Source organism: Lethenteron reissneri, chromosome 19, assembly GCF_015708825.2.
Source record: "Lethenteron reissneri isolate LAM-NWPU_2019-01 chromosome 19, ASM1570882v1, whole genome shotgun sequence".
Taxonomy (NCBI): domain Eukaryota; kingdom Metazoa; phylum Chordata; class Hyperoartia; order Petromyzontiformes; family Petromyzontidae; genus Lethenteron; species Lethenteron reissneri.
The window spans coordinates 7,141,082-7,168,878 of record NC_083797.1 but is presented as its reverse complement, the minus strand read 5'-3'; the positions used below and the strand labels follow the sequence as shown (position 1 = coordinate 7,168,878).

General features: G+C 43.4%; 1 protein-coding gene across 3 annotated transcripts in view; it reads right to left on the bottom strand.

Moving 5' to 3' along the window:
* LOC133344217 (receptor-type tyrosine-protein phosphatase kappa-like) overlaps positions 1–27,797 on the bottom strand; it is a 138,984-nt gene that overhangs the window by 46,399 nt on the left and 64,788 nt on the right. For 2 of the 3 annotated variants that reach the window (XM_061554266.1, XM_061554267.1), the window contains exons 14-16: positions 23,388–23,523; positions 10,961–11,118; positions 5,484–5,558 (exon numbers count right to left, since the gene is read on the bottom strand). In XM_061554266.1, the coding sequence (XP_061410250.1) occupies positions 5,484–5,558; positions 10,961–11,118; positions 23,388–23,523 (369 nt within the window). The remainder of the gene's footprint in view (positions 1–5,483; positions 5,559–10,960; positions 11,119–23,387; positions 23,524–27,797) is intronic. The other variant, XM_061554268.1, reaches the window with a different exon arrangement.

Sequence of the window (27,797 nt, the reverse complement as noted above, 5' to 3'; positions counted from 1 at the left end):
GGGGTTTTGCTGCTGCGTCTTGCACGGCGCTTTGAGATCCTCGATGAAAGGTGCTTCATAAATTAAATGAGTATTGTGAATGATCGTTATTATTTACACATAAAGCTGGTACGACTCCTATTTGTTTTACCTTAGGTGGTACCGATTTCTGCCGTGGCCCATGGACTCTTTGTAGGAGTTGTTTTATTCATTCACTTGCATAGCAGCATGCTGGGTGTCTGCTCAAAGGGTCCCCCCGGTCTCTCTTGCCACGCGTCTCAGATATGGGGCGTTGTTGCGCAGCAGATTTCTCCCTCTTTTGCCATCGACTAAAATTGTAATTCTAATCCATGATTTTACTTGTGCTTGAGGTCAAGAAGAGCTGCATAATATAAACAATATTTCTTCGTACGTATTGCGTGGACAAAGATTGGGATACAAGACTGTATTATATAATTCTACAGGGCTCCCTCTAGCAGAGATGCCCTTCTGCGAGGAGTTGCACGAGCAAGAAATTGCAGGGCTTTTCCTTCACCGTTGCACCCATACGTGCGCATATTATCTACGCATTTGTAACCTGACCGAATAAACAAGCATCTGCTTTGGGGAGCCAAGAGCCCCATTCCCACTGTACACAATGGACATGCAGCGTGAGGATGGCTGGCACACTGACTTACCAGCGATAGACACTGAGTCCGGAGAGACAAGTGGCAGTAGAAGTGACAACGGCATGAAGGGAAGAAAAAGGGAAGCGCACGTATATAAACATGAATATTGAGCGCTCCAGCCAAACAAACCACTCTAGGCCAGCAACCAAGAAAGGGCATCCTGCACTGGTGACTGGCCAATGGCCACGTGGTGCCAGCGTGAGGACGCTACAGAGCAGAAGCTGTGTTTATGGTGGTCGGTGCCAACAGAAATCGGCAGCCACTAAGTTCTTCAAAAAAAATTTTATCCCAATTTTGGTGCAAGAAAGCTGTAGCTGAACAGATTTACATTTCAATGCATGCATAATCAGAAGCATTTTTTTGCCTCCTTTAATTTCCACAAGGCTGCCAGGAAGAAAAAAAAACGGAGACAATGCTGATACTTAAAAAGCCAGCTCTGCAGATTTCTATTGGCCCCTGATGAAGAACAGCTGTGTGATGAGATGGTGGCCCGTCTGAGATGAGCACGTCAAAACACAACCTGCGCTGCTCCTCCAAGGAAGCAGAGTGAATATCGGGCTATGTTTTTCATTGGGATTTGTTGCTATAGTACATTGTGGATAAAAATAAAACATTATCCAGATTCACCGCACCACAATCGGTCGATATTGTATTGGGCTTTGGTACAGGTTTCCCTCACTTTTTGGTGGTTCGGTTTGCGTGATTTCGCGTATATGCGAGTAACCTATATCTGCCCAGTGTTTGCTGTACGCGGTTTGAATTCGCTCGTTACGCGGCTATTCAGTCGGATGTGGTGGATAAGATCGCGTAGTGTGTACTGTGTGTGTACTGTGTGTGTACTGTGTGTGTATGTACTGTGTGTGTGTACTATGTGTGTGTACTGTGTGTGTGTACTGTGTGTGTGTACTTTGTGTGTGTACTGTGTACTGTGAGTGTGCTATGTGTGTGGTGTGTGTACTGTGTGTGTACTGTGTGTACTGTGTGTGTATTGTGTGTATAATGTGTGTGTACTTTGTGTGTACTGTGTGTGTACTGTGTGTACTCTGTGTGTGTACTGTGTGTGTACTATGTGTGTACTGTGTGTGTGCACTATGTGTGTGTACTTTGTGTGTACTATGTGCGCTACTCGGCAGACAGCTGTCTCGTGCGGTTTCGCTTTGTGCGCCCTTTTACATGAACCTACCGCATAGAGCGAGGGAAAGCTGCAATTCAGTTTGAAACCCACGTGTCCTGGAATTATCCAATCACCGTCACGATGCGATTTCAATTCTAGATCACTGCAGGAATGAGGCAGCCTGGGTTTTATTTGTTTTACTCTTCATCACAATTGCTGAGCCCATGGTCACAGAGGTCCGAAATGCCAAGCGGTTAACAATAAACAGTTGAATGTGTAACAGATTATAGAGTTACATTTCTTAAAATTGAGAAATGTTGCAAGGACTTATGTTGGGGAAAAAAAAAAGCGACAATGGGAGCGATTTCCAACGTCATGCAGCGTGAGGAAAGAATCAGAAGAAGTAGTGTGCCCTCTGGCATGTATGTTGAACTTCTTTACACCGTACGTAGCCAACCGCGCTAATCAGAGGTGCGGGAGGGGGACGAAACTAAACACAAACAGCAGTTCTAAAGCAATTAGTTTTCGATCTAGATTGTGGTTCATTTGTGACAATTCCCTTATGTGCAATGAATGCAACCTTATAATGTATTCGTTCGGCAACCACTGGACGGGCATGGTCGGATTGTTACAGTACCCGTCACTGCACGTGCCAGAATGGTAGATGAGATGGACCAGTCAGTCTGGCAGTAGACACAACTCTTAACATAGGTGGAGGAATTGATGATTGAAGCTCATGGCAGCCACAATACCTCGCTGATCTCGTCAAGGAGTATAAACCATCACACGAACTGCGGTCATCCTCGCAAGCGGCTTTGGGCTGTCCATCGAAGAAAGACGGTCAACGCATCGCACGCTTTCAGACGCGCTTCTGCGGCCGTCTGGAACGCTCTTCCTTCCGATAGCAGGAAGCCGCTGGAGCCAAGTACTTTTAAAATCTAGATTGAAAACGAATTTCCTGAAAACTGCTTTTTGTGTTGAGTTTGTCCTTCCTCCCCACCCCCGGTGAGCACAGTTGGTTACGTACGGTGCGAAAGAGGTTCAACATGCATACGGAGAGATACAACCACTGTAGCGATAATAGAAGAGTGGTAATGAGGTGACTGACCGCCCGGTGAAGATATGTCTGGAGTGAATCAGCGAGTGCTGGATCATCATTCACCCTTACTGCTTTGAGTTAAAAATTCGATCAGTCCAGTGCAGTGAGGTTAGCAACTGGGTGTGCTCCACCCCAGCCACGACAACAGAATGTCATCGTGGCCACACTTGATGCGAGCGCTCTGGGAATTTGGCGCCGGATCGCTTTGCTGTCGGGAGCAGATCGCGATCCATCCCCCGTGCTGAATTACAAAAAGCAACGATGCCGCGGGGCGAAGCTGCCGAGAGCGTCGCGAGAGGGCACTTTCATGGCGTTCTTTGATGGTGCACGGTCGTGCCCCCTGTCTCGTCACAAAGTTAGGTGGTTTCGTGACAAGCCATGCTGATATATTTTTTTCCAGCTGGCCATCAAACAAAGGCGGTCACTGCATCGCGCGGTTTCAGATGAGCTTTCCGCGGCCATCTGTGAATGCTCGTCCGCCTGATGTTTGGAAGCTACTGGAGCTATGCACTTTTAAATATAGATTGAAAACTAATTTCTTTGGAACTGCTTTTTGTAATTGGTTTGTTGTCCTTCCCCCGCATTTACAATTAGCATGGTTGGCTATGTACTGTGCGAAAGAAGTTCAACATATATACGTACATTTGTTACGCATCTTTTTAATAATCACATCACAGTGCGGGTAACATTGTTTTATCTTACTTAATTAAAATGCGCCTAATTGTCGTGAAACAAATCAAATGGCAAGTGCTGCTGGCCAAATGTGATGATTAATTATATTTGCATGCATACCAGCAGCCTAAGTACCTTTCGAAAGCTGAACAGTTTTAATCTTATCTAGAAGTTAAGCAATTTTTTCTTTAATTATAAACGTTATTAATAGTAAAACAACGTCCAATCTCCATCTCTTTCTTTGCACCACCGTTTCAAGCCGTACAAAGTGATTGTAGCGTGCCGTCATTTATATCACCATACCATGTTATTTTTTACGACTGTAATGATTGCTAATAAGGGATGCAGTCTTAAGACCTTTCTTACCCAAGACTGCTGTTGGAACAAATGTATCATCCGGTGCTGCTAGCAAGTCGTAGACAAACAAAGGTCAAAAAGAGAGAAAAGCAAGAAGAGTGAGCATGGTTTTGACATGCATTGCCATAGCTGTAGGTTCGCGTTCAACATTTTATAAATCTAAATTTCGATTTAAAGCTTTCGTGACTGCAGGGATTCATCTTCTTGGTTCTTTCGGTAAAGTCACGTAGAAGGGAAATAATAAAATAACAATAAAAAAAATGGTGAGATTTATTTTATTATTGTATATTATAATATTATTTTATTATGTAATTTTATTTTATTATATAATTTTATAGTTACTATATTATTTTATTATGTTTTATTTGTATTATTATATTATTTCCCTTCTACGTGACTTTACCGAAAGAACCAAGAAGAAGAACCAAGAAGATTTTAAAAGTCTGTTTTCGGTATCAACACTACAGCATGAATCAATTTTACACCTTGAGCAGTTAAATGACTTTTCTACAGCTACTCTAATGAGAAAAGCCTACAGTGATATCCTTGGAAGCAAGTGTGCAGCTGTTTGAGTGTGTGCAGCCTTCTTTTAGCCAGAGGTAATACAAATCTATTTTCAAATTACAGAATTCTCTCGGCCACTATGTTATTACGCTGTCGACATTTTAGTGCTGCAAGCGTTACAGTTTATCTTTGCTCAGAATAACTTCCTAATGCTCCACGGAGGACGATCGCGAAAGGAGTGTGCGTAGCCAATCACGTGGCAGTACCAACAGGCACAAACTTTGCTTTCTTTTACTTAGACGAAGCAAAATCCCATCGAAAGGAAAATGTGTAAACAACAGTTGTTCGATCTTGATTCGAACCTTTCGTGACTGCAGGAATCCATACCCTTTGCTTCTTTCAGTAAAGTCACGTGGATAGAAATACAATCAAACAAATCACGACGTTTGCCTCCGCTTGTGTTGCGATCGCGACGTCGTGTTTTGTTTTATTTTATTTCTAACTACGTGACTTTACCGAAAGAACCAAAGAGGATAGTTGTTCGGTTGAGAAGACTTCTGATGCATGCCCTCGCGACACGGTGAGTACACTGGACTAGCGATCGTGGGGTGCGTGCCAGTTAAGCATCCCCATACTTCTGTTCACCGCAGTACAAATCGTGTGCACCACGTTGAGTTGATCGATAGGTCACGTGTGTGGTCGGCTAAAGAATGTTGGGTGCTCCCATCGCTCGCAAGATGTCTGGCCAGTGTGGTAGAGTGGACCACCACAAACAGTCCTATCGAAGACCACGTCGAGAGCGTCCTCGAGCGAAGGCCGTTCCAACAGCAGTGGCGTGGTCAAGCGATCGCAAGGGCTGCACCTTTATCTTTAATCTCTGAAGTTTGATGCAGTATATAAGTCTTATTTGGTGAAGAATATCGGCCGGTTTTCATCCTAACAGGAGGCCGGTTGGCCGATAGTGCTGGGGTGTGATCACGAATACAACACATGCAATGCACCCTACTGACTGCACTTCCTTTGTCAGGAGTCTTGCGATGGCGTTCAAAATTTGACCGTGAAACACATTTGTAACAGACAACCATATTACCTGAAACGTAGCAAGGGTGGCAGGCTTTGCTGTTATTGGTATGGCTCTTGTCAGAAAGTGCTGGCGATGAGAAAGCTGTGCAGAGAAACAAGTCAATGAGAAATCCATTAATACCTTTAAAATATTAACAACTAGTAATGTACATTGCCAAGGTTCTTACATTCCCCCCAGCAGTAGCAATGGGTTCACTACAGTTCCTCAAGCTGTGGGGTAAAATGTGGGTATTCCAACCTCTCCCACTGCGTCAGACCAGTGCTAAAAAGTCGACCTAAATACCCTCGCAAGGGGCTCTTCAAGGTTCCATCGAGTGAGTAAGACATTGAATGGCTGCACCATTTACCTTTTATAAATTACGTATGCAATGCTTCACACAGTGATCCTCATAATGAATATTTAGACATGCCCTCGTGAGTAACACCTCATTGCACATACAATAAGTAGTGAAAGACGAACATTAATTAGAATGTAACAATGCCTAACCAAGAGGATTTAACGTTTTGCTAATTGAGCCTAAAAAAACCTTGTGTTTTCAAAACTGTCCATAGCACGAGTACATCATGTAATGAAGCTATGGTGATACGCTGCATGGTAACAAATATTGACTCCGCGAATTGAAGCGTCGGATACTAAAGCATTAAGTCCAAATTGTGCTGCAAAACAATTTACAGCTTGAACATAAGCAGAGATGGACAATTTTGGTTTGCAAATTAGATTCCAATGTGTAATTTGTTCTGGGATGCAGGACACAGTGAAGGTGCTGTGTTAAACTTTTCTTGCACAGCGATAGCATCAGTCTCTGTCTAAACAACCGCCCGGCTATAATTATTATGCATTATCAGTCCTTCCTATGCTCTAAGATTATTTGAACATTAAGCAGATAAGTTGGGAATAATTGTATCATTCTGTGTAGCCTGGGAAAAAAACCTAATTCAGAACACAGCAGTTTATTTAAGATAGCACTCAAAGACAATTGTATCTAAACGCAGTGAATTTTAGGTATAGACTACTTGAAGGCCATACTGATACATAGTTGCTTTTATGCAACACCAAAAGCATAAAAAAAATTGTAATCGCCCAAGGGTGCTCAGAAATATATTTATATAATCTCATAACATCGCAGCCTTTGGCCGAACCACTCATTATGCTAAAAGCTCCGGCATGGAGTCTGCACCCATAGCTTAATCATTGTCTGTGACTCACGGCAAGGGATAGGAGGAATAATGGTGGGGAAGGGGGGGGGCATTGGACTGACAGCAGGGTCAGAGTTCAAAATGTGATGCAACTAAATGGCTAGTTTAAACTGCAACTTTATAACACAAGCCTACCAGTTCACAGATGCTGAATGCCATTATAAGGGGACGCTTGCAACGCTGAATTTAAAACCGTGTCATTTTCACTTCAGTGCCGCTGTAATTACTCGTTAGCACTCTCAGCACATTTCTCGTTATCTTTACTGTTCACGTTGTACATCGTTCGAGGTAGCATTACATTACCTGCTGGGCTTTCCTTTGGGAATACAGTACTGTACATGTTTGTTTACTTTTGTAATTCTGCCGACAATTCTCCAACGTCTTTTCGGAGTTTTGAAAATGGAAAAGCAGCTTACATTGAAGATGGCACGTTCTTGTCGGCTAGGATAGCCAATTTTGGATTATAATACGACAAATTATCTTTGGGAAAATAGGAGTGATAAAGGAATGTAATTCCACTATAAAGCCAGCCAAAAGTTAAACGCATCAGCAGAGTGGTCCTGCGAGTTACGAGTTCTTTCCGGTTGGCTGTACAATCTGCACTAAATCCCTGAAACCTAAACTGCCAGGATGTGAGTAGATGCCAAAGGTATGCAGTAAGTCAGCTGCCGAGGGGGTAGCCACGGCTGAGGCCAAATCCAGAGGAAAGCTCCCGGGAGGAATAGTATGTGCATAGAAAACCAAATATGGCCTTCAGGCCCCTAACTCCCCCACAAACACAAGTACACACACACAGGTGCACACGTGTATGTGTGTGTTTCACATACACACACACATACATAGTGGGGAGCAGTAGTGTAGTAGTCAGCGCACTACGCTACGAACCCGGCGACCCAAGTTTTATTCCCACTCACGGCCAACACCAGTGACGAATATCTGAACCAGTCCAGGGCCTCCCCTAGGTTGACTCGGCCTCAAATGAGTACCTGGCACGATGTTTAAAACATAATCACTAGGGAGACAAAAGCGGCCGGGCGTGGTGCTGGACACCTACCCCCTCGTGTGCAGTGCCGACTTTCATAGGCAGGTGCTCGCTAACAGCACTTGCCCCAACACTCTGTTGAAGGCTATACGTGGATTGTTGCCTTTACTTTAGACGCATTAAACTTACAAACATTGGCAGATTAGCACATTCTTTAACGTCGCATTGTCGTTGACGATAAGGGGGGTGTTTAATGTCCCTTTTCCTCTTTATTTACTTAAGCCTTCCTCTTCTGCAATCAGCCACCCATGACTGAGCAAGCATGAGTGTGTCTGTGTTTGTCCTCTCTTTGCTTATCACCATGTCAGTGTAATCGGTCCTTCATTTGCTAAAATCAAATACTAATTAAAACAGAAGCATCAAAATCTATTGCTACTCTTATGGATTACCACTATAACACCATGGTACAGCTTACCACATTCTCAATTTGTGAGACGCATTGCTCTTTCAGTTATTTTTAAAGCAAACATTGGGGGGGAGGGGGGTAGTGGCAGGGTCTCGATATGTGGCCTGAAAAACGTTCCACCTGAACACGCAAGTCACAATTGCGCTGCGGTGTCCAATCCAGCCACTCATTCCGCGGCGTGGCTTTTTATAAAGCAGCCGAGGAGACGACGTTTTGACTCGTTGTTCGTATTTACACGCGGAGACACCAAAATGGGAGTTCTGTTTATATACGCTCTTGCCATAACAGGTTTGAGACGACAGACGTTGTGCATCGAATGTAAGACGATGCAATGTTGGCGCTAGATTTTGTACCGGGTTACCGTGATTCTCACGGTCTGTGTAACGCCGCTGTTGTGCATTTGCCCGGACTGTATTTGCCTGTGGACATTTTTGTTTGGATGACGCAAAAAGCTGGAGGGGGGTGCGTCTTACTTTCTGGCACGTCTTTTAAATCCAGAAAAAAAACGGTCAAATTTGATTTTATTTAAAAAAATCCTTTATATTAAGTTCGCATGCTTGCTTGCTTGCGTGCGTGCTTGCGTGCTTGCTTGCTTGCTTACGACCGTGCAAATCTTTCGGTCGTTTTTTAACCCACTTCCCGTGATCCAATCGAGCTGACATTTTGCACACAGACTCGTTGTGCGAGACAATTAATGTTCGTGAAAAAAAATTCCCAAAATTGTACACTGTTTAGGGAAAACAAATTAAATATTTAATTACAAATTGCTTAATACTGGCAGACAATCATCTGACCCATAGGTGGCAGCCATCTCAAGCCAGAGGACGAGAAGACTCTAGCCGCCACGCATTAAAAGGATTTATAGTGAAAAACTTTGTTTTTACGGGTTTACTTTTTCCTCCAATCTTTTCACTGACTTTGCTACACAGTGTCACCCACGTGCAAACACCAACTCTGTCTGGCGACCCCCTGATACCCATCATGCAATTGCAGTATATCGTGAAATATATATCGCAGGTACGCCAACACAAATTGCGACCAAAATCGAATGTGTTAGCCCTCTGAACACAGTAAATTAAGTTGGTTGTTCATCATAAAAATACACAAGCAGCACAAGTTTGGTTAATTTATGCAGTTAAAAGTGATAAATTCACCCACGCATACACACGACCAAACTGATCTCATTGATAATGTGGTCACATAAAACACACACAACTGTCTAATATGGGGTCCCATTTATGCATAAGCACACGCTAACAGTGTCTCCAAATAAGCTGAGAATCTGAGCCATAAGTCGGGAAAATTCAAAGCAATTGCTGAACATTAGACAACAATACCTTAAGGGGTCGGAGTTTATTACAATGCGTTTCATGAGTATTTTACTTGAACTAAGTATAAGATGACAATAATGAGATGCAGCCCTTTCTCAATCCACTGCCAGAGAAATGCCTCACCAACCCGTGTTGGTCATTGGGGTTATTTGACCATTCTTCACCATTCCGCTAAGTGTGAGATGGTTGAGAGTGGACCAGGACCGGTTCAGATATCACTTGCCACTTATTTTCAGCCATGGCGTACAACTGAACTCCAGCCGCCAGGTTCATATTGCAGCCATGCTAACAACTACAACACTCCACACTAATAACATATTTTTTGACGGACAATTTGACGTGATAATTTTTTTTGTAATTCCTTTTAACATACTAACATTTCAAGTGGGCCTTAAAAGAAATTTATATGCAGTTTTTTTTCCATCCATATAGGTTCTCAGCAGAGCAAGGACATCAAAAGAAATCTCAAGTACCCTATTTGGACAATGGTTATCATGAACCACAATCTATTAGTCTCTCTCGTAAAAATGCGCGTGTGTGTGTGTGTGTGTGTCGAGTGGGGAGCGGTCGTGTAGCAGTTAGCGCACCGCGCTACGAACCTGGCGACCCGGGTTCGATTCCTGCTCACGGTCAACACCCAGTGACGATTATCTGAACCGGTCCTGGGCTTCCCCTAGGTCGACTCAGCCTCAAATGAGTACCTGGTGCCATGTGTAAACATTGCTGCTTGGGAGACAAAGGCGGTCGGGCGTGGTGTTGGCCACCCACCCCCTCGTTTGCCGTGCCGGCCTTTATAGGTGCTCGCTAACAGCACTTGCCCCTACAGTTTGTCAAGGCTATATGGGGGATCTTTGTCTTTTTTTCGTCGAGAACATAAATCAGCATAGCAAGAATGGCTCCCCTCTCCCATTAATGTGATCGGTCCCATTTAAGCAGATTTAAAAGTATAATGCTGCAGCCACTACTGCACATGGTTCATTTCGCAACAGCCATTTAATGCCTGCGATTATTCTACAGTGTCTGGTCGATGGGTGCACAATCATTGGGGAAGTATGATTAAACAAGACACTTCAAAATTTCTGTTTTATCCTAAAACGTGAATAGTGTTGCCGTGACTTAATTTTTTTTTATTGTTTTGAAAGTGCGATTGATTAGGGTTGGAAATGTGCGATTAAAGCAGTGATCTTGAACTGCTTTACCCGTAATGAATACATAAATACATCCGAGCACATCGCGTTAGTATTACAGACATCACAACGTGCTTTGCCAAGTTCAACTTCGGGGCGGGAGCAAGTGCAGGGGGGGGGGGGACAAAACGTTTTCAATTTTCTGCGACGATATCAGAATTTGTTTTCTCCTCCACAATAGGCGACCGCACTTTCACAATGCGCCACTCAGGCGCGCGCACAAAGGCACCATAAAAAAAAAAAAAATCGACGGGCCCGGCACGACGGACTGAATGACAACCGGCGAGCGACGCTTTTGCCGCTCGCCGTGAACTCGCTCACATCTGCCGGTGCCGTTGTGCGCGTTGAGGAAGGCGAGAGGCTCTTCACCGTGCAGGGCGCTCTGCTCCACGAAGCTCTTGTCCATCGCGTGCACCATCAGCGTCATCTCCTGCCGGCTGCCACCATTGCCGCCCTCCTTGCGCTTTTTGGACATTTTCCTGCAAGCGCAAGACAATTCCTCGTTACCACCGGCACCGTCGTCATCATCTTCGTCGTGGCTGTGGCCGCTGGAAGCGATCGCTAACGGGTGAATCGCAGGCGCCCCTCGCTGCAAATTTGTCGTGAATGGACATCGTTCTCGTCGTTGTTATCATAGTCACCGTTCAACGGGTCCCCTTAAGAAGTTTGGGGAAACAACGCGGCTTTATTCAAATCAATGTTGATGCCATTACTATCTTAGAAGGTGGATTTGCTTATCTTTACCTGCCACTCCTGCAGTCACGTGAAAGGTCAAGGCGCAGCTCGGCAATTTCCTGTTCACGCCACTGCGAGCGGAAGGGCCTTCACTAGAGCGAGCTCCAGAGCATGGGCCATTGGCCTTCTCTTCCAATGCCAGGCCAAACAAAGAGGGTGTGGGTACGCACACTTTACTCCTCCACCTGCACAAGAACCCACCCATCGATTACCTCCGGTGAAACCATTTATCCTGCTGTGAGTGGACAGAGGCATGGTGGGATGGGACTGAATAAAGCTCCACCATTGTTTCGACTGCCACTCCGGCAGATTGAACCAGAAACTTGTTAATGGCTATTCCAGTATCAGGTTCGAACCATGACACCGTTGCAGCGTCCTGGGGAGAATAACTTAGCTTTCTTAAAGATCCAAATCAATTTTAATGTTCTGAGTTGATAACTTGCTATCTTCTTCGACAAGCAGCTTGTATTATTGTGTGGGCCTCTTTACAGGCCCACGCTACGTAATTGCATATGATATGTCACATGTAGCTTATTTCGATGTAAAGAATAGTAATTAATGGTGTCCTTAAAGTATCATGTACATATATATACAATATGAACAAACACTTTACCTCGTGCATGCATAGGAAACGTTTGTTCAAATACATGACACTCATTCGAGTAAAATCGGTCAAATGGATACCTGGTAATTGATCTTGCCTTGGTCAACTTGACCATTATTTCGATTTAAAGCTTTCGTGACTGCAGGGATTCATCTTCTTGGTTCTTTCGGTAAAGTCATGTAGAATGGAAATAATAAAATAATAAAAAGAAAACATAATAAAATAATCATTTTAAATAAAACATAATAAAATAATATGATAAAATAATATAATAAAATTATTATGTTTTATTTTTTATTATTTTATTATTTCCATTCTACGTGACTTTACCGAAAGAACCAAGAAGTTTACCATTATTGCCACTGTTAAACATCAAGATACATCTCTACCCATGCATGACACTGCAGTACCAATGCTGAATACGAATATCTGATAGAAGCGTATAATATGATTCACTGAGCAGCTGGTGCTTAAAGAAGGAAGCATTTGTCTTCGTATTCACCGGATCATCATCATCATTCGCTCATTAATGTCCCCACGTTCCCCCAAAGCCAAAGCCCAAGCCATAATCAACGTTTACCCATCGCACTTACCGAAATATATTCCCCCATAGCCACTCTCGACACAAATGTAACGCAATCGCAATATCTCCTGTTAACATCAAAAAACTCTATCCTCTGTGGTCTGTTCAGCATTACATTCCACAAGGGTTGATGAGTAATGTGACCACGGGGGTTGTTCTTCCACCATCTATTCCAGGCAGACAGCCGACTACATGTTGCCTTCATTTCTGTTGCTTTACACCGATGGTTGTCAACCATTTCTGGTGCTGTGGCCCCCCCAAGGCCATTGGTCCCCGCGTGTGCCCTCCTCGGTCCAGAATCAGAATATGTATTTATACTGGAGGAATCCGATGAGCTATGAAGCTCTTTTTCACACAAGTCCAGTAGGGGCGGGTCAGAACCTCACAACAACAAACAATACAAAACGACGATAGGAGTGCAAAGTATAGGAAAGGTAAAGAAATCACTTGAAAAACGATATATATAAAACTAAACAATTTTTATTATCTTACCGAGTAAAGCCCACCGAGCTATGAACTTATTTTTCAGAAGCGACCTGGCCACAAATGATAGCTCAGCAAAGTGGCTTATCATGTGGACATCTATAACAGGAAAATAATTGTAATATTTTAAATGCACGTTTCTAATTGTGGAGGGAACCGCCAAAGGACCCGGAAAGAAACCCCACACGACCACGAGGAAAACACGCAAACTTCAAATACACAACAGGCGTCAGAGATCAGGGTCGAACCCATGACCTCCTCTACACCAGGCGAGGTCGTTAACATCTCGCCACTGTGGCACCCCAACGTCTTGCCACCATGGTGGCTTTATTTTGGTGATTTTCTAAAAGTTTTTTGGTTTGGCCATGTTTGTTTGTTGTAGTACAGAGTTAGACTGATGGCCTTAATCTAAGTTGTCTTGTGGTTGTTGTTGTTTGACTTGCATCCCACTGGGATTTTTGCACACAGTGTTGGTGTACGGTGCTTTTTCTGCAATATTTTGCTGTCTTTTCTTGGATTTTCTGTTTGCACTCAGTCACATATTCACTTTAAGATGTTTTTTGTTCATGTTTTTGTTTTTTGTTTGTTGCGGTTGCACCCGATTCAAGAGCCGAATGGCTCACAGGGCTATACCTAATAAATGAACTTGAACTTGAACTCCCCTCCACTCCCCCCAGAGTCAAGACAATTGGTCACTGCTTGCCCCCTTCCCGGTCACTGCCTCCCACCCCCCACACGTATTTATAGTTATACCGGGCGGTCCAGATGTCCTGTGATCCCCGTTTACTTCTCTAAAACTTCGTGTTTTTTAAATCCTTTATATTAAGTTCACTTGCTTGCGCGCTTACGACCGTGCAAATCTTTTGGTCGTTTTTTAACCCACTTCACGTGATCCAATCGAGCTGACATTTTGCACGCAGGACTCGTTGTGCGTGACAATTTCTCTTCGTGAAAATTTTTTTCCAAAATTTTACACTTTTTAGGTAACAAAAAATTATATTTAATTACCAATTGCTTAATGATGGCAGGCAATCATCTGACCCCTAAGTGGCAGCCATCTCAAGCCAGAGGACGAGAGGACTCTAGCCGCCCGTTTCAAAGACCAATGTGGGCTGGGTTGTGGCCCATTGAACACACATATAAAGGATTTATAGTGAAAAACTTTGTTTTTACGGGTTAATTTTTTTGAAGTCAGGTTTATTTACAACAGAAATTAATACGCAAAGGATAAACCGAACGAAAAATGTTAGGGATCGATTAATCGTGGAGTCTACAAAACATCTGGACCACCCTGTAAAGAGAGATTACATATCCACACATATAACGCAGTGTGAAAAAGGTGTTTGTTTCACGTTGTGCATTGCTGTGTCTCGTCACCATATTCCGGTGCCATCTATTCCCCGCACACTTTCGAAATTTCATCTGCACGGTATCCATGCCGCAGCCTGCACCCAATAGCTTGAGAACTGCTTTTATATACTGTGGAATGGGCCATACCATGCGATCGAAACGTCGTGATATTTTTATTATTTTTTCTATCTACGTGGCTTTACCGAAAGACCCAAAGAATAAGGCACTTATCACGTGACATCCATTCCTCAAAACAAAATAAATACGAAATGACAACTTCAAAACTAGGTGCAGTATTAATTTCACGAAAAAAAACCCTGCAAATTCCCTCCATTTAGCATCGATTAAAAAGCTACATGGACATTTCATGCTAATTTTTTTATTTCCCAACTCGTGCTACATTTTCCAGTTGAGTGATCTTCTTTCTCATTTCTAAATTTGACTTAATTTAGCTCTGTGTCTTCACAATTTCTCATTACGTAATGACAGAACTTGCTTTGACGTGTTGAATGAATCCTCACATGCCAATCAGTTAACATTTCTATGTTGGTAGCAACTCCCTCCCCCCCGCCCAGTTGTCACGTATTACATCGGTGTCAGTTATGAATAATATTAAAACATTCCTGGTGCCTTCACCCACCCCCTCCCCGCCCCACACCTTTAAATTAACAATGCGCGCGGTGACTGCTGCCGTTTATCAAGACTCCCATCGCTGCAGAATCAAATCTCCTGTTGCCTAAAATTGAGCAGACCCGACAGCTTGTTTGAAGGCTCCTCTCGATGCCAGCAGACTGCCACTCGTAGTGCCCGCACGTCTGCAGAGTTACTTAACGTGTTTGTCACGTCCCAGGGCTTGTGCCACGTAACACTGTGGACGCAATTCAAAAGTGGGACATTTCTAAAGTTTGGACCTCGCACATTCAGCTGTTGCCTACGTCCTTTTAGAGTGAGGGTGCTGATGTTGTCTTTTGCGAGGCGACTCGTATGTGCGGCATTGATCATGCGTGTATATGGCATGATCAATTAATTGAATAAAAACACATAAGCAGTGAAAATCCTGGCATCTCCTGCCGCCAGAGTAAAAACTCTCGTGCTTAATTGGCTTGGCTACAAACGCATTTCGCTAGGGGATGCACATGGCTACTATTTATTGGTAAGCGTTCACATTTTCCAGACTCCTCTTCAAAAAAAAATACTGCTGCATCCTGTGGAATGATGAGACCAGTTTGGCAGCAATTCTTGCATGAGTTGTTGCACCTGAACACATGCCAAGCATCTGCTATAGTGACTGATTATGCAGCTTTTGTTAAAGTTGTTAGAGAATGGCAGGCTATGCCTAATTTGTTTCAAACCCGTTATTGGCAGACAAAAAGCCTTGAGCATGCCAGGAAGGCTGCTTGCCTACTAATCAAGCCTTTAGAATATTTTTTTAAAGGTATATTATTTCGCAGTTGTTGCAATTTTACTGGGGGATTCCAATAAAGAGAGTTTTGTGCAACAATCCATTCTATGTCATTGCCACATAGGCCCCTAAATGTACGTAATATTTCCAGAAGAATGTCGAAACGAGCACAACAATTCCGTTTTTTTTTTGCATACCAACACGTATGATGGCTCACACAAAGGCGAACAATAATTCTCAAAAAAGTGCAATTTTAAAGCACATCACTTTGAAATGACAGGGTATCAGATAGACATGACACCTGAATGTTTTTTTCACCCTTTTTCTGGATGGAATAATGTACGTCATGATGGCAGGATATAAGTGCTCTTCAGCCTTCTCAACTCATTGCATTTCAGCAACAGAAACCAAGTGCCATTACAATGGGAAAAAAAATACAAAGAATACAAAAAAACACAACAGTGCTTGAAAGAGGATATGTTTTGTTTATACGCTATCAGACGTCTAAGTAGAAAGCTGTGTTCCGTAATGCATTCCTAACAGCCTTTGTTCTAAGTAGAAATATAATTTGTTTTTCACACCAAAAAAACTGTTTCGTAATCACGTTTGCTGCCACAATTAAATTTTTAAAAGGTGCTTACATTTTGTCAAAAGCAATTACACGGAGTTATGACGTAATGGCAGTTCAATTGAAATCGTGGAGAGGTGGTGCAGCGGTTTACGTTCTGCCGCTATGAACCTGGCGACCGGAGTCCATAAGTGGCAAGTGATATCTGAAGCAGTGACCCTTGACCCAACCTGTCCTGACCAGCGTGGTGAAGTGTGGCAAAACAAACGCCGCTGTGGTGAGGCCTTCATCTAGCAGTGGATTGACAAAGCTATAAATGACTCTTGTACATTTTTGCCATTTTTTTATTGCTTATTTTGAAAAGATCTAAACATCTTCACCACAAAATATCCTCACCGGAACTTAATAGCCCTTCTTTCCCAAGTCCTTTTCATCTATAATTGTAGACAGGAACACAAACAATTATTCAAAGAAGTCTTTGGGGTTGGCAACATGTAAGGAGCTTGAATCAAGTCCTTTGCCACTGATTTACCAAACTTTTCCTTCTCTCAACAATTCAAACTCACCGATGGATATATTTATAAGAGTTATTCGGTGACTATATTATTGTAAGAATTGTGCTCTGTGAATTGCATGAACTAATATAATGAAGTGGTTTATCGTTTTTATTAGCAAAGGTGGACCATCTGCTGGGGTTCTTTTTTTGTTAATCAGGAAAATTACGAGTTTGAGGCTGCTTTGTACCCATACGTTCAATATAAAGCCGCTACCAATTCACCCCCCTCCCCATTGCAATTCCATGCACAGTCATGATTTGGTTGCTGCGATTCAAGCATTGATTTTCTTTTCCCCATTGTGTCGAATGTAGTGGCCTCTAGTGGCAGCGACATGAGGACCCATTGTATACAAGCTACATTATAACATTTCAAACCCAAACATGAATCATAATATCCACCCTGACCAATTAATCACCCACACCCAGTGCAATATTTGCGCGTGGCGTAACTACCATTTTCTATAGATGGCCAGGTATCTGACCTTTTCACACATCCGCCTATACGATACCTCAGTCCCCCAGCAAGTCAGATACGCGGCATTTTGCCCGCATGGTTTGACATTTGTATTGCGAGGATAAGAATAGATTTTAATTGATGAATTGATATGTGATGCCTATGAATGGAAATGTAATTCAATTTAGTGATAAATAGTATTGGCCCATAGGTGACCTTAAGTGACGTGAGATAGGGTAAAGATGACATTAAAGCAAATGTTATCTACATTTATGAACTCTTTTGTATTTTTAGACCACACCATAAAGAATAATTGGAGGTAGATTGAGCTTCAGACTTCTGATAAATATACACAACGCGTTTAGCGCGACCAAATTGTGCAAAAAAAAGTGTTGCATCGCTCTCTCACACAAGCGCCGAGAGTACGCACAAGAGGAGTTACCTGCTGCTCTGTATAAACATTGAGACTGCTGGGGGAAATGCCGTTAGTTAGTGCGTACTGAGACCAGCAGAACGGCAGGAGGGGTTACAACACGCACAACACTGTGTCTCAAGTCGCCTTCGTCTCTCCAGTCTTGCTGTTTCCACACAGCGCCAGCTTCTCATTTAAAACTTATCTGACCCCAGGGGTCACTCAGGGCAAGCTCGGATACCACTCGCCGCTGACGTTATCCACGGCTGAGAATCGAACGCAAGTTGCAGGCGTCACAGTGCAGGAGCGATAACCACTGCGCCACTGCTCCCCCACTCACGTGGAGAGAAAAACACATCTCTTGTTTAAGGATGGCACACACCATATGACTGGGTGGTGTGGACAGCACCATGCCCGGCCACCTTTGCCTCCCCCGGTGCTGATCTTCACACATGGCACCAGGTGCTCGTTTAACGCCAGAGGTCGCAAACGGGTTTTGATTCGATAATTGTTTTTTTACCCTTCTATCTGACAACAAAACGGACACCTTTTTTACAAGGCATCATGTTTGCATAGACCACAATACCCGATTCCTTACCCGTACCCGTACCCGGCCGCACCAGGGTCGCAAACGGGTACCCGTACCCTACCTGATACCCGGCTTACCCATACCCAGCCGGGTATCGGGTAGGGTACGGGTACCCGATTGCGACCTCTGGGATGAAGCCATGTTGCAGGCGCGGGTGGGTTGATTCTAGGAACTTGAATTGTGAGAAGAGACAAGACGTTGAGAAATGAGTGACAAACGGTTACTCACAAGTGACTCACGGCCTACCCGTACCCATACCCGGCCGCACCAGGGTCGCAAACGGATATGGGTAGCCAGGTATCGGGTAGGGTACGGGTATCGGGTACCCGGTTGCGACCTCTGTTTAACGCCGAGTCTGCCAGCGGGAGGTCCGGGGAACCGGTTGAGGAAACATTTGCTCCCAATGCTGACCATGGTCAGCAATTAAACCTCCCCCGCCCCCCCCCGCGCCCCCCCCCCCCCGCCCCCCCCCCCCCCCCCCGCGCGACTCCAACCCAAAAATACCGTGTGCCCAGAGGCAACGGTACACGTCTTGTCTAAAGGTATTCAGAGTATTGTAACATAACGCGAGAGTATTGTATGCAGTATCTGGAGCAGATAACATAACGCGACCCTGCAATTAGTTTTATTTTCTTTCCTGCTTATTTGTAGGTCTGAACACACCTCCTTTTTAATGGCATTTCCATAACACAGTGTGGCTTGGCATGGGAGCACTACTTTGGAAAATCCCCACAGACTTCAGTGCTCCGTGTACCCTGTACAAACACTCATTCTTTTTTTTATACAGATATTTCTCACATCCCTGGCTCTATGTGTATGCCGTTTGAGGTTTTTTTTTTATTTTGGAATGCACTGCTACGAGTGTTGGGAAAATGATTGCGGAGGTTGATCAATGTGAAACTTTATACATATAAAAAAAATATTGTACGGCGTTATGGTATATGTATTGAATAAATCAGCTCTTTCACAAAGTCAGAGTGAAACAATGTGGACATAAAATGGAAGGCAAGCCGAGTAAAAAAAAGTAAGCACATTAAAGGAGTGTGCGAACACAGACATGGATATAAAATGGAAAAAATATACACATGGGCAAATGTGTAAATGAAACTAACTAGTAAATAAAACGTGCATTAAAAGTTGCAGCTGCTTTAGGAAGAAATGTTCTCGTGTCAATATTTAATACTATGGACGTTTGGCCATGCTTGGCCTGAGCACAGTTTGTTCCATTATTTAAGTACAAATGACCCGATTCCCTTTCGGGAGCATGTGAGAACGCTTAACACAACCCGTGTGCCAAAGATATCCTTTGATTATTACACGGGCAGATTGTTATTGATTGGTTTAACATATCTTTAATTTCCCTCCATTTGAAAACACCTCTGAAAGTAGGCCTATCAGCTGCATATGGTAAGTACACGCAAGTTTCATCACTACTTACAAGTAGTAAGCGTAATAGATGTAGCTCCTCCTGATGTGTATGAAATGGAGAAGGTAAGCATGAAAGAGACAAACAGGCAGACATTAAGGCATACTAAATTAATGCGCTGGAGGTCCCATCGGTTTGGGGGGGGGGGGGAGGCTCAATTCAAAATAAATATTTCCGCATCTCAAAAAAAATCTTAATTATATATATTTAAAGCTGAAAGTTACTCGAAAGAAAGGCAAGAGAATAAAGTTGGTTGAATCAAGTTGCCGAGTACACTTTTCTTTTTATCAGGCAAGTCCCACTGAGATCCACAGCTATTTTTCAGAAGCGACCTGGCTACAGACGATAGCTCAACGAAGTGGCTCATAGCGATGGAAATTTACAGCAGCCGCCAAAATGCTCTGAACGCATAAACGGCGGGCTCTCTCTTGAACGTGCAGTGGGCAATGGGTTGCTCCACTGGGAAGAGGACGAAGCGTTGGCGGCTGTCGGAGTGAGCGGGCGAGATTGGCAGCGGCGGCAGCAGTGGCGGTGACAAACGACTCCTTGCCACCACCCATCGCTCGGAGAGAACGCGGGAAATAATGAGAGGCGGGAGGGGGGTAGGGAGAAAGGAAGGCCGTGTATAGGCAGGAGGGGGTAGGAAGAAAGGAAGGCCGTGTTTTTATATTTAAAAAAAAATGGTCGCTAAATAATTGATAAAGTAATTCACGTTTGCAAACACAAATTGGTAAAAGTGGCGTGAAAGTGCTCAGGGAAACAAATGATTCAGCTACTTCGATGGCGGACTCTCAAAGCACAGATCATCACACATGGCCACGTCTGTGTAAAAAGGCATTTGTGCGTGTGTTTTTTTTATTTCTCTCTCCAAAGGAAATTAATATTCCACACTTCTGTGAACGGAAAGTTATCTCTGGAACATTGAACATTGGCACCGCATCACACCCCATTCCACCTCTTTCAATTTCTTTACACCACTCTCACTGTGGGCTGAGGTCCCCAGGCGGCTGTGGGCGGTGTGTACACGTGTGTGTGTGTGCCGGCATGTGCGTCCACACGCATGAGCGGGATTATGCAAGCATATGGAATACTAGTCACCAAGAAAATGACATCAGGGGCAGGACCGTGTTTGGGAAATTGCATCTTTTTTAAAAACTGTGGGTCCAACAAGCCTGGTGCCTCCACGTCACGGTGACATCTCGGTAGAGGCAATGAACCGTACGGATCTCCTATCACCATAAAACTATGCACATGTAACAAAGCCGATTGCTGTTAGGTGTGAACATTTCCTGAAGTTGGTATGTTTTCACCCGAAATACATATATAAAAAATATATTTCGATTTAAAGCTTTCATGACTGCAAGGGATTCATCTTCTTGGTTCTTTCGGTAAAGTCACGTAGAAGGGAAATAATAAAATAATAAAAATAAAACATAGAATTATTTTATTATGTTTTACTTTTATTATTTTTCTACGTGACTTTACCGAAAGAACCAAGAAGATAAAAAATATATATTTTAGTCACAATTGCAGATTTTTTGTTCTGTAAACAGACATTTGGGACATATGTACGAGGCTTCAGATATACACACGGGCTCATCATGTGCTCAGGACAACCGCAACGATGGTGGAATAATTCGACTGCATGCATCATTCTCAACTGCAGATCTCCATTGCGAGAAACTCCCCCCGTCCCAAGGCTTACCTGTCCTTCTGCTGAGTCCATTGCTCCATTCAAGTCCAGGCTCAAGATTCAACTCTCCTCCTCTGCCCATGACTGCTTCTTCACCTTGAGTTACGCTACACTGTGCGATCATCACCCTGTCTGCTCTGTAATTTCCTACTGCCCCCCGCCCCCCCCCCCTATTTTATGGTGTCTGAAGATGCACTCATTTTTAAAGGCTCTATACATCCGCATTTTATCGTCTTGTATCAGCATTCCCGCTGCCTTTACACGCCTTCGGTGCTCCCAGAGAAACATCGACAGTTCTAGTTGCATCAAAACATTACCTAACACACATCTTGTAGATTCCCTCATCGCAATAACGCTGATGATGATTTGGTATGGCCATTGAAGAACAACGATTACAGATGCATTTCTAAGTGATTTAGCCATTCAATTGCTTTCATTTGAGAATCAGTGAATGCAGATACCCGTTCACCCAACTACCTACACCCACTCACTCAACCAACCGCAACCTTCACATTTACTCATGGGGCAGTATGAAGTTATCTGCTCCATGGTTTGGTGTTTGTAGCCACGGTCATATAACAAAGAGATTATTTGATTTTCCACTCGTGCATAAGGTGGTTTTGCCTGGATCCTGTTATGCGCTGTCCATTGTTTCTATATACGATGGAAGCTGGGCAGTGTGGCTGTGGGCTCGTTACAATACCTGACTTGTGCATGCATGGATTTTATGCATTTCTCAGTGGTAGCCGCGAGTTAAAACCCTGGTTGGGTGTTGACTCCCTCCCACAGGGTCTATAAATGTAGTAGCATTTTGTGAGGAAGTCAAAAGTGGTTGTTCTATGGATAGACTATCCTCCCCCCCCCCCAAAGCAATGTGTAATTTCCAGTTCTGGCTCAAGGCTGTAAACAGAAGATGATCACCAGCCTCAATGCTCATTGGGTAAATACATCACTTTGACTTGACTTTGACCGAATTCTAAAATCCTACAACGAATGGAATTAATCATATTGGTGTCACATACATTCTGCTCCACTGTGACAAATTCATCACCTAAATGGCCTCATCGCCATGTGGCTTTAAGTCTGTAACCTACATTGCTATAAGCACCGTTGACCTGGATTAGTTACGGTTCATTTAAATGATTGTACTGTTATTTTTTCTTTAATACATGTTCATCCCGTTTAGACACACTGATGAAAATGAAGTAAATAAATAAATCTACGCAAGTCATTTAAATATGCTGACATGTTTAGCTATTCAGATTATGGGTATCCGAATGGCAGAATTATAATTATGAATCACACCAGTGAATAAACAACAAGAATCATGAAAATGTGACACCTTTTACATCTTGTGCACATGCTTGCACTCGTGTGTGTGTGTGTGTAATTTAGAATGTTGCCATTATTTGTGATGCAATCAACAGAGCTCATTCATTCACCTTGCTTATTTGCACCAAATTATAGCCCGCAAGAAATTCCACACTTGCACAGCCTCACCAGTTTGCATTCAAATCGACGTCGTGTTACAATTTTCTCAAGGTGAAAATATGAATACCAATGGGGTTTTAGGTCATTTGTATTTTCTGATCAGTGGAAATATCTGCGCAAACCCACTGAAAAACATAAATGCAATCCCACGCCGTAGGTGAGCAACCTCCTACGTCCAACACTTCATTGGACGAGAGCCCCGGCGTTAATTCTAACTTACGCGTCCACTCACACGTGTCCACCGTACCAAACGAGCACCGCAATTAATTAGGAGGGTTCCACGGGAAAATGGGTGGACCTGAAATGGGATCTTTAATTGAACGCCGGGGCCTGTGGTGCGTTCGGGAGAAAGGGGTGAGAGGTGTGTGTGTGGTTCGTGGGTCGCGAACGTGCTGGCGTCACCTCCTGCGGAAAATGATGAGCAGGGCCATGATTACGAGGATGAGGGCGAGCGACCCGGCCACGATGCCCGCCACCCGCATGGTGTGGTCCATCTGCCGCTCGGGCGCCGGGGCGGCTGGTGGTCGCGGCGAGGCACCTGCACGGCGGACAAAAGCACATTGCCCGTCACGCCGCCCAGCCTCGAACGAAAACGCAATCAGAGTGATGGGAGGAGAGGTGGAAAAAAAACCCAAGAAATAGGCTTTTTACCCTTTTCTGGCAATAAAACGGGCGGTGTTGAAGATATCCGCGCAACCAAATAGATATACCTATTGCAAGGCATCAAATCTGCATTAACCACACATACTTGTGACAAAACATTTTGATGCTGGCAAAAAGGTCCCAATCGAAGCAATTGCACGTTTTTTTTCTGTCCGCGCCATTCTTATTAGCGGTGGCTATGCACGTGGCCTCTCGCTGTCGAGGCAGCGAGGGTCGGTGGATCACCGCGCGAATGACGAAAACAATGCTGCGAGGCTCCCCTTCCCGTGGGCATCGAGGTGCAATATCCCTGGCACGTCAGCAGAATGCAGTACAGCAAAGTGTGGACTGATATCATCTGTCCCTTCCGTGTGGGATATAGTGTTGTCCCCTCTTATACGTGGCTTTTATCCGGGTGCTCCGCTTTCTTCCCGCGTTCATATTAAACACTCATTAATTGATTCTAGATGTAAAGCTTTCGTGACTGCAAGGATTCATATTCTTAGGTTTTTTCGGTGAAGTCACGTAGGTAAAACATTAAAATTAATAAAAGTAAAATAAAATAAAAATCACGACGTTTCGGAGGCAACACAAGCTTCCACCTGAAGACGGAAGCTTGTGTTGCATCCGAAACGTCGTGATTTTTATTTTATTTTACTTTTATTAATTTTAATGTTTTACCTACGTGACTTTACCGAAAAAACCTAAGAATTCACATTAATTGGATGAAAACATCTCAATTCATATGAAAACATCCGAATATGTAGAGAACTGCAGAGCAATTGTTGGCACTGCCTGACAGCTTTCCAGCATGGTCTGTGGTTTCTCAGCGATTGTGCGATGCAATTAGGATGAACGACACGGTATAAAATCAATCGTTAGAATCGTTAGAGCAGACGAGTATCTTCTGCAGTAGTTTCACAGACACGCAGAAGGCAGCCAGATTGAATAAGTGATTGAATACACTTTACTCATTGAGTTAATTTGTAATGATCATTGGTTTCACGTGAAAAGGCTTCGAAACTCTGGGTTGGATGACTTTTTTACAAACATCTAGTAAAAATAAAAACACCATTGAACGCTTTGCTTTGAATTTGCAGACATTCTCATGTGTACCTCAAGCATGTTCCTAATATACCCTTCTTTTAAAGGGCCTTGGATTATTTAAACCCATATACACCAAACACACGTGGTAAACAGTGCTTCAACTTGTGCTGTGCAGTTCATTGCGAAAACAAGACGTGATTGCACCTACCACAGGATTCGATGGAATGTAACTCACTAACCAAGCCTGTCGTCATACTCGGCCGAGTTGCTGACCCTATTGACATCAGCCATAAACATTTGGCGGACGGCCGGGGCCGAGTGAACGTCTGAGCTAAGTGGGCTCAAGCGAGGCATTTAGGCGACACCGCTCGCCATGTCCAGTGGACCTCAGCCAAGGCACTGACGACATGCCTCGCGTAACGACGGATTCCGCGAGATTTCTGACGGTCGTGTCCACATCGCAAATGTGCACAGGCACCGAGAAATTATATTTAACAAAAAAACAACCACAAAGTGATGCTAACCATATTCTTGGGTTTTTTCGGTAAAGTCACGTAGGTAAAAAATGAAAATTAAAATTAATAAAAGTTAAATAAAAATAAAAAAGAAATCACCAAGTTTCGGAGGCAACACAAGCCTTCCGTCTTCAGGTGGAACCGTCACAGCACGCTTGCTGTATCTTGATACCTACGTGACTTTACCGAAAAAACCCAAGAATATGAATCCTTGCAGTCACGAAAGCTTCAAATCTGATGCTAACCACACATCCAGAATTTATCCACCTTTGATAGCACATAACCGTCAGTTGAATTGACGAATATACATTTAGAATCAATTAGCTGTGCACGTGCCGAGCGCTTGGGAGACACGGCCATTTAAATGTAATATTCCGTCGCTATTACCATGCATAGCTTGATATTCGCGTGTGGCTCAGATGCTAGTGTCCGGTGATAACTTAATACTTCAATTTTCTAACTGTGCTGCTTTTTCGTAGTAATTTAACACTGTATATAGAATGCCTATACACGGTGAACACAAGGTATTTTGTAAGGAAATTAAAATGAATCTCTTAAGAATCAAACGTATTAGTGTATACAGGACGTTAGGAGAATGTTTTCCAAGTCACATGGCATTTGTATTTGTTTGGGCAACGATATGAATTCCGCATGTGCAAACATACCGCGTATTTCAAAACGGGAAATGTTGGCCGATGCAATATTTACCACCCATTAGGGGGCCAACTCTCATTTGTCTTTGGGAAATATTCATCTCCCTGCCTGGCGACGTTTGCGCTCGTTCATAAAACTCGTCAAGCCAAAGCATATCTCAAACAGTCAACTTGCAACCGGGAGCAGCCTCATGTCGGACGCCTTTGGGGAAGTTATAAATTCAAATCAGCCATCGATCTATCAACCCTTGCCAAGTTGCCATATACACCGCGCTGGCGTTTGGAAGCTTCGGGTTGCGTCACGAGGGAGTGCTTTTCTTTCCGTCCCAGGGCAGTTTGCGGCTTCACAGCTGATTTGCCACTCACATCTGTTTCCTTGTTAATTCACACTTGATTTGTGCCATTCCTTTTAATTATGAATTTACCGTCGATGTCAATGCCCATTATATTGCCGGCTCAAACGAAGACTCTCTCTCTCTCTCTCACGTGCGCTGATGTCATATGATGTCATGCGAACAGGCGTGCGACACCAGCTAATGTATGTGTGCATGTTGAATTTCCAAATCTCACCGCCGTTACGTAGCCAACCGCGCGCATCGGAGGTGTGAGGGAAGGCCAGCAAATGAAACGCAAAAATCGGCTAAGGAGTGCACCAATGCAGCTTGAAATGCATTCGCTCACAATTACTCTGTTTCCTTTGGAAAGAGAGGCATGTTTTTGGAAGGCATTTATTTTATTGTTATCATTGTCCACAATTACGCAGGATAGTTTTTTTTTCGTGTTATATAAATGACAGTTTTGCATCACACTAGGGCACATTTCTTACAGGAAGGTTTCTTGCCAATTAACCTCAGGTAATTAACCAGCATTGCTTCAAGCAAGCCACGGTCTGATGATGAGACAATAAATGGCAAAAAACGGTCAAGCGTTTTGCTCGTATTGAAACATTGCTGCTGATAATTATAATATGCATTCCCAGAATGAAACTTGCTTATGAGCTTTCGTGACTACTGCAGGAATTACTCTTTGGATTCTTTCGGTAAAGTCACATAGAAAGAAAAAACTAAATTAAATAATAGCATACGACGTTTCGATTGCAACACGAGCAATCATCATCTGGTACAAATGAAAAAGAAAACAAACCTAGTAAACATAGAAATATAATGCAATACAACACAGAGAGTCGGCTAACATAACAGTCAACACCCTACCTGGTTTCATACTCTTAGTTTTTTTTCGGTAAAGTCACGTATGTAAAAAATAAAATTAAAGTTAATTAATTTCATTTTTTACCTACGTGACTTTACCGAAAAAATAAGAGTATGAATCCTTGCAGTCACGAAAGCTTCAAATCTAGAACCCTACATGGTTGATTGCGTTCTTCCAAAGATTGCTAAATTTGAGAGGGAGACAAATCTCTCATTCCCAGAATGCTTTGCCGACCAATGGGTTGTGCAAAATATAAAAAAACTAATTACGTGGAGCGTCAAATGGAGGAAGAAGGCTTTGTTCATCTATTTTGCTCTCAATAATGCTCATCTCTGATGGAGCATCTGAACACAGAAAAGCAAAGCAGAAATATTGATCGGTTTAAGTACTAAAGGCGGCTTTGAAAGGTGTATGCCCGAAAAGATCTGACAACAATGCGCGCTTAGAAGACATCGGACATTGAAATGTTAATCTGTAGCTCCGTAATCTACCATGTCAATCCAGGACTGATCTATACTCAAAAGGCATGCAAAGATGCATTTAATTAATCGATTAATATTGAATCTTACGCTTACAATAATATATAATTTATGGCCTCTCACCAATCAGTTGCCGTTTGAAGGCCTCCGCACGCATTTCAGTCATTGGGGTTGTTTCACCATGCTGGTCGGTGCACGTTGGTGAAGGGGTTGGCAGGACAGGTTTCTTATATTACTCACCACTGAAGTTAGCCACCAATGTAAGCC